General features: G+C 41.1%; 1 protein-coding gene across 1 annotated transcript; it reads right to left on the bottom strand.

The window, feature by feature from the left end:
* Positions 1–228: 228 nt before the first annotated feature.
* LOC129503272 (ribosome biogenesis protein BMS1 homolog) lies at positions 229–6339 on the bottom strand. Its single transcript, XM_055315270.1, has 4 exons — positions 6164–6339; positions 5197–5387; positions 2867–2946; positions 229–447 (listed from the first exon to the last, which is right to left on the bottom strand). The coding sequence occupies exons 1-4, from the start codon at positions 6337–6339 to the stop codon at positions 229–231; spliced, it is 666 nt and encodes a 221-aa protein (XP_055171245.1).
* Positions 6340–8054: the final 1715 nt, after the last annotated feature.

The following is an 8054-nucleotide window of genomic DNA, read 5'->3' as shown; positions in this document are numbered from 1 at the left end:
AACTAGGAGAAACTTTGGATAAACTATTAAACGATCACAAATCTAAAACACTTAGAGCCAGGTGCTAGGGAGCTACAAAGACAAATGAGACACACCAAGAGTTCTGAAATACAGACTATTTTGAGGAAATATTGCAGGGACTATGAACAGATATATGCCATAGGTGAATCCTGAAGCGATGTTTATAAATCTATCCTACTTATCTTATTTTTTTGAAAGATTATAGTGTTAGTATTCAAAAATTAATTCTCTTCCTACCAGGTAGACTTCTGTCCAGAACCTGTGTTTTAATCGATTCTTTGTCTTCTTCAGTTGCTTATTATACTTGAAGGAATCTAAGTGAGTGAGAATGCCCATAATTTTGGGAAAGCCATGTACTTGACAGATGTTTAGAAACTCAAATGTTTCCATTTCAAACCCAAAGCTGGCATCTATAAGCATCAGAACCTAAAACAGAAAACAGAATTACTCAAGGAAGCTACTCAAAACACCATAAGCAAACTATGGACTATGGGCCAAATCTGACCCATAACCTGTTCTGTAACTAAAATTTCACTGGAACACAGCCATATTATTTATGGTTTTTTTTAGATTTTATTTATTTATTCATGACAGACACACACACACACACAGAGAGAGAGGTAGAGACACAGGCAGAGGAAGAAGCAGGCTCCATGCAGGGAGCCTGACGTGGGACTCGATCCTGGTCTCCAGGATCACACCCCGGGCCAAAGGCGGCACTAAACCGCTGAGACACCGGGGCTGCCCATATTATTTATGTATTGTCTACAACTGTGTTTGCACTATAACTACAAAGTTAAGCATTTGCAAGAGAAACCATGACCCCAAAGCTAAAGATATTTACCATCTGGCCCTTTACAGAAAGTTTCCCAACTCCTACTCTGGACTAAATGAAATGATTAGGGATCATTTTGATAAGAGAAAATACCACCCTTTGACTTTCTCTAAAAGGCAAGCATGAGACAATATCCACCACAATATAAATTTCCACTTCAGAGATCCCTGGATGGCTCAGTGGTTTGGTGCCTGCCTTCGGCCCAGGGTGTGATTCTGGAGTCCCAGGATCGAGTCCCACTTCGGGCTCGCTGCATGGAGCCTGGTCCATTTGACACCATAAAGTGCCAAGGGGCAAGCAATTCGTTATAGAAATGGTGCAGGTGGCAACAGGCCCTTAGATGACAACCTTGTCAATTGAAGACAAACGAAGCCTATATATTATTCCTTCTATGCACATACATACACACACAAATCCATGTACTGTACACACCTTTGCTATGACTCAGGAGGCTTTATGACAACCCAGAGCAATCAACATAAAACAGGTTAAATAAATTATGGTACATGCAACAGAATACTTAAGAAAGTATGAGGTTGAACTATACTACTTATATACATTTAAGACATTGAGTGAAAAAAAGCAAAGTACAGAATAGTATGTATAATAAACAGTATGTGCTTTATGAGGGTGGAATGTGTATTCGTATACATATCTAGGATACTGCTTTGATGGAAACTAAGAGATTAGGGGTCAGAGTAGGGAAGAGAAAAAAAGCACTGTACTCTGTAATATAGTTTGAATATTTTACCAAATGCACGGTTTCCTTTTTAAGTCTTAAAAAGATGTATATGAAAGACATCTTTCTTAACACGTCTATGCTTTTAAAATTAGGGACTCCGTAAACTATTTTAATCATTTCAAAAACACAAGATTTATGGGATCCCTGGGTGGCGCAGCGGTTTAGTGCCTGCCTTTGGCCCAGGGCGTGATCCTGGAGACCCGGGATCGAATCCCACGTCGGGCTCCCAGTGCATGGAGCCTGCTTCTCCCTCTGCCTATGTCTCTGCCTCTCTCTCTCTCTCTCTGTGACTATCATAAATAAATAAAAATTAAAAAAACACACACACAAGATTTAATAAGTTTATACTATTTTATGTTGACAATTGACACTTACTTCTATTAATAGCAGCATTATATGTTCAAAATTTGAATGTCATTGAGTTTTCTGATATTAGAATGGCATAGCTATAACATCTACATTAAATTACTTTTTAATTTGTATCTTAGGAGACTTCCTGGGCCAAAGGACAAAATCTGTAGCTCTTTGTCACCAAACAGTTTTTTAGAAATTGTTGAACCAAAAAACAAACAAACCACCTCTGTTACCACACTCTTCCTAATCAATATGGCTTTTTTCTTAGATTTAGTTTTGTTAATTTAAAATGTAATTAATAAACACTACTATTCAATGCAATCAAAGTTGCACAATTTCCATATGCTATGTGCTGTCTAGATTTTCTATTATAAACACTGACAACTTCTCAAAGGCAACTCATGTACTTACTTTGTCACAATCATTAAGAACTGGAGGTTCTGGCACCACCAAGAGCAAAGTTCCCTTCCTTAGACAAACCACTTAACTTCTAGGGCCTCAATTTCATCCTATGTAAACTGGAGATAATAATACCTACTTACCTCCAAAGCATATTGGGGGATTTAATGAGCGAAATTTCGAGAAAGGTGTTAGCGCAGTACCTTGTAAGGGTCCAAGAAATGGTCCTACTATTATATGTTTTTATGTACATATGTCTATCTGTATTAATTAACTACATTTGTTAAAGGATTTTTCTCTACTTTCAGAGTTGAGACTACATTCCATTGTGCACGTTCCATTTTTATTATAACAATATCACCATCAACCTCATCATCAATTCAAACACATCTATAGTATCCCTGATTATATTCATCATCCCTTTAATAATCATAAGTCTTTCTTTCCTTCAAATGGGATAATCTACCACACTGCTAAGTCCTCATTAGAAATTCACACTGCTCCCACTGACTTACCAAATCTGCCACTTTAGCCAGATCAATCATCATGTTAATGTCACACCCACATTCAGTAATGGTGAGTCTGCGCTTTTTACCTGTAAGTAAAGAGATAAGATTTTAGTTTTTTTCTTTAAATATTTTACTTATTTATTTGAAAGAGAAAGCATGCACACTAGCAAGGGGAAGAGCGGAGGGAGAGGGAAAGATAGAATCTCAGGCAGACTGCATTGAATGTGGAACCTCAAACAGGGCCCAGTCTCATAACTCTGAGATCATGACCTGAGCCTAAATCGAGTCAGACGCTTAACTGACTGAGCTGCCCAAGGACCCCCCGAAATAAGACTTTTGAAAAATCTTAAAAAAATAGGGCAGCCCGGGTGGCTCAGAGGTTTAGCGCCGCCTTCAGCCCAGGGCCTGATCCTGGAGACCCGGGATCAAGTCCCACGTTGGGCTCCCTGCATGGAGCCTGCTTCTCCCTCTGCCTGTGTCTCTGTCTGTCTGTCTCTCTCTCTCTCTCTCTCTCTGTGGCTATCATAAATAAAAAATAAAAATTAAAAAAAATAAAAAATAAAATAAAATAAAAATAAACAAAAATAAAAAACTTGAAAAAATATATCCATTTACTCTAATTACCATTTTAAGTTGTATCCAGTAAAGCACAATATACACTTACAGGAATATGCCAGGAGTTCATTTTTATAGGAGCAAACTGATAAATACCATCTTGGTTTTCTTGCTATGTTCCCTAATTTTAAAATAGTATCAAAAGTCTATCCACATGAATAAAGTGCTCAAGCAGGTACAATTCTGACTGGAATGGGCAGACAAGCAAGCTCCGTGGTGACTGTGATCCTGCTGGTAAGTGCAGCAGGCCAGCACTTCTATCCTTATCAAAGTTTTGCATGTTCTTACTAGAGCTAAAAACATCCTCAAACCGAACGTAAGAGAAATCTCTATGGAACAATTGTTATTTCAAAATTACCTTAAAAGTAATCAGTCTGGGGATCCCTTGGTGGCGCAGCGGTTCGGCGCCTGCCTTTGGCCCAGGGCGTGATCCTGGAGACCCGGGATCGAGTCCCACGTTGGGCTCCCAGTGCATGGAGCCTGCTTCTCCCTCTGCCTGTGTCTCTGCCTCTCTCTCTCTCTCTCTGTGACTATCATAAATAAAAAATTAAAAAAAAGTAATCAGTCTACGACTCTTGATCAGAGTTGTGAGTTCAAACTCCACAATGGGAATAGAGTTTACTTTAAATAAATAAAAGTGGGGCACCTCCCTATCTCAGCCAGTGGAGCATGTGACTCTTTGATCCCCAAGTCAGGAGTTCAAGCCCCACACTGGGGATAGAGTTCACTTAAAAAAATTAAAAAGTCTAAAAATAACAGTAATGCCTTTAAGATCAAGAAAAGCTTTGGGGTGCCTGGGTAGCTCAGTTGGTTAAGTGTTCAGCTCTTGGTTTTGGCTCAGGTCATGATCTTGGAGTCCTGGGATTGAGCCCTGTATCAGGCTCTGCACTCAGCAGGGAACCTGCTTGAAGGATTCTCTCCCTCTGCCCCTGCTCCACTTGCTCTTGAATGCTGCTCACACTCTAAGATAAATAATCTTGAAGAAGAAGAAGAAGAAGAAGAAGAAGAAGAAGAAGAAGAAAAAGAAAAAGAAAAAGAAAGAAAGAAAGAAAGAAAGAAAAAGAAAGAAAGAAAGAAAAGGAAAAAAGAAAAAGAAAAGCCTCAATCCAACTATAGCATTGCTATAATAAATTCCAGGGCTCAGAAAGTAGAGCATGTGACTCTTGATCTTGGGGTTGTGAGTTCAAACTCCACGTTGGGTAGAGAAATTACTTAATAATAAAAACCTTTAAAAAAAGGGAAAAAAATTTCAGATTCTTCCATTACCATTTTGGGATTTTTTTTCATCTTCCCTCAAACAGAAAGGTCACCATCTCCCAGAACAGGCAAATTCTCACAGAAAAAGAGGAAAACCCCCTCATTTCCCTAACGATATGGCCTTATGAGGGCAAGTAGGTATGCCTGACACACAGCAGATACTCACTACCTGTTAAAGAAAGGTGATCACTATGACCAACCCAGGTTGCCCAGGCCTGCCAAACCTTTCAGAGGAACACACCTGGCAAATCCATATAGCAGTCCAAATAAGGTGCACATCTACATCATTGTTGTATCTGGAATCTATCCTTTTCTTAAACTATAGCCAACTTAGTACAAGTACAGGAAAGGTAATAAAGTGAGAACATTACTTCAATATTTACCAGTCAAGAAAATGTTCGACAAAGATATGCCTGTCCCTCAGACGACACATGCCCTATCAGCCTGAGGGAGTAGACTCCTACCTGACACGATTGCTACAGGGCCTCTGATCTCCGTCAGTTTCTGCCTGGTGAAGTTCCGAATGAGGCACTGGATCAAAGTGCTCTTTCCAACTTTTGGAGGTTCCATCACCACCACCACTATTGGTGGGGGCTCTAATGGAGTTCGAGCAACCACTGGAATGTGATGCTTTTTTGTCTTCAAATCCTGAGTCCTATTTGTAAAAAGAAAGAAAAAGTATATCAATTTTTAAAATACAAAAGGCATCATCCTTGTAAGTAAAGTGGTCTTTAACTTGTTAACTTCTAGACCTAATCCAAATAACCCCTTCGGTAAACATATAACAGGTTTACTTCAACAGTACAGAGAATTTTAAAACTACACACACCTTAAATCTGATTGCTTCATTAACTATTATAATAGTTAACTAAACTATTAGTTTAGTTTAAACTATTAGTTGACTAAACTATTATAATAGTTTAAAAAAGAAAAGATAAACATGCAGGCAGTGTATCATAATGAATAAAAGCAGAATCTTTGGAATTAAATTTGGCTATTAGAGTTTAATTCAATAATGTTTAAAGTACATATAACAAAAACTTATTAAATAAAGCTATTTATTACATTATTATGTAAAACATATCGAGAAAAAAGACACAAGCACACCTATTACCATAGAAACTGTTTAAAGTTTACAATCTTTCTTTCTTTCTGTCTCTCTCTGTCTAGTAGACCTCACACACAGTGTGGGGCCCAATGTGGGGCTTGAACTCACAGCCCTGAGATCAAGACCTGAGCGGAGATCAAGAGTTGAACGCTTAACAAACTGAGCCACCCACGTGTCCTGCTCACATTTTAGTAAAAGGAGTACGGCATGCATCTTCAAGTCCTTCCAAGCTGTCAGACTCATGAGTCCAAACATCAACTAGGCAGGCTCCTACTGCTTAAAAAAAGTAAATGGAGGAACACCTAGACTCCTGATAAACATACCTGTGAAAGGATCGAGCCATCCGCACAGCAGACTGGACTGCAAAAGCTTTGGGGTTTCTCTTCTGGGCATCTTCCTCATCTCCAAGTTGGAGATCCTGCAGATGCCGTTTCTTTTTCTTCTCAGCTTTGGGCCCACTGTGTTTCTTTCTGTGTTTCTTCTGGTCCTTAGTCTCCATAGTGACTTTTTACCAACTTACAAGTAACTCTAACCTACATCGATGAGGCAAGGGTGGGGGAGGGGGGAGTGAAGTGGGGAGAGAGGGGGAAGCATTTTACAATCTAGAAAACACCCAAGAAAAACCAGTACTTTTCTTATTTCTCTATTAAGAGATATGTATTCCTGCGACAAGGATAGAAACTGCTTCCTACTGTCCCTAGTTTCGTTTCTCTGTTATGCTCTACAGCAGATTTGTTAGTTACTTCTGCTTAAGTCACTTTTTATTCATTTTAAGTGTCTATATCAGCACTATTTCTGCAATGATAGAAATACTCTTTACATAAACTTTTCAACACGGTGGCCACTAACCACATGTGGCTTCTGAGAACTTAAAATGTACCCAGGGAAACTGAGAAACAGACACTGAAATTGTACTTAATCTTAACTCCATTCTAAATTTAAATAGTCATATGTGACTAGGAGTTTCCATGCTGGGCAGCTCAGCCCAAGATTTCAACTGGACTAAAGAAGTGGTTCCCAAACATAAACTATCTTTGAGATACTTAAGTTCAAAAAACTAAAGCATTTTAATAATCCTCCAACGTGACGGCATGCGTTGCTTTTAGTACCTGTTTATTCTGTGAAACTTTTAAATTATAACAATCCTTTATATACATCTTAAAATTTTATCAGTTAACATCTAGCTGTGTGACATACGGTTGGTTATGGGTGTTGCCTGGGGACCACATGGATTTGCAGAAACCCTTACAAACATTTTTCTGAGGGTCCCAGAAATTCATGGCCCATAAACTGAGAACCACTGGATTAGTGACTTTTCTTAGGAAACTAGACTGCATACAATCTGAGCGCTTGGCCCATTAAAAAAGAAAGAAAAGAAGAGAAACGAAACTAAGAAATAAGTCGCTTCTTTCATTTAAGGTACCGAATCAATTTCCGTGAGTATTTGTGTCTGCCTGTGATGTACTAGGCCTGTGAGGTGTGAGGAAGGGACAACTGTGATCCGACGAGCGAGGAAACGCAAATCAGCGTTTCCGGGCCGTGCAGTCAAGGGCCCAAGAGCGGGCTGCGCTTGGACCAGGCGGAGACATCCCAGCAGCGCAGACACAAAGTCCACAGATACCAGCATAATGTCAAGAAAGACTACCCAAGAGTTAGGAGAGCCGAGTTCTAGGAACACTTTCGAACTAAGCAGCTTTGTGGTTTCGGGGCATTATTTTTCTTCTCCACCACATTTTAGCCCCAAACTTGTACCGACACTTTTCTCCCCTTCTTGGGGGGCGAGGAGAGAGATGGGAAAAACACAGCTTGGAGTCAACAGACGTGGCTCAGCTTTGAGTCCCCTGCTCGGACTATCCCGCCAAGCCACGACCCCGCTCCCCTCCCTGCCACCTCCCGACCCCGTCCGGACTCTAGGCACGAATTCACCGAGCGACTCCCCCGACCTCGGCGCAGGTCTGCGGCAGGTCCTAGGTGAGGCTGCCCAGGGCCTGAACGCTCTTCGGGGGGCGAAGCCTGTCCCGGCAGACCGCGCCGAGCACGACTCGCAAACTCTCGGGGCCCAGGCCCCGGGGCCCTCCCGCCCCCGCCTCCTCTAGCCCGTGCCCCTTACCGAGTTCACACCCGCGGCTCCTCGGGCCGCAGGGACAGCGCCGGGAGCGGAATAGGCCCCCCGCCCCGTCTGCGTCCGGTCCCCTCCCTGTGGAGCAACCAGGC

The sequence above is a fragment of the Nyctereutes procyonoides genome, unplaced genomic scaffold (assembly GCF_905146905.1).
Source record: "Nyctereutes procyonoides isolate TBG_1078 unplaced genomic scaffold, NYPRO_anot_genome, whole genome shotgun sequence".
NCBI lineage: Eukaryota > Metazoa > Chordata > Mammalia > Carnivora > Canidae > Nyctereutes > Nyctereutes procyonoides.
Note: the sequence above shows the minus strand (reverse complement) of the source record. Positions and strands in the feature narration are given on the sequence as shown.

What these genes read in the sequence shown, in the direction of transcription:
- LOC129503272 (XM_055315270.1), bottom strand. Translation starts at nt 6,339, where the DNA reads ATGGAGACTAAGGACCAGAAGAAACACAGAAAGAAACACAGTGGGCCC. An exon ending in ATGGCTCGATCCTTTCACAG is followed by an intron (nt 5,388 to 6,163) that starts GTATGTTTATCA and finishes TTTTACAAATAG; the next exon opens with GACTCAGGATTTGAAGACAA. An exon ending in TGGCTAAAGTGGCAGATTTG is followed by an intron (nt 448 to 2,866) that starts GTAAGTCAGTGG and finishes TTTCTGTTTTAG; the next exon opens with GTTCTGATGCTTATAGATGC.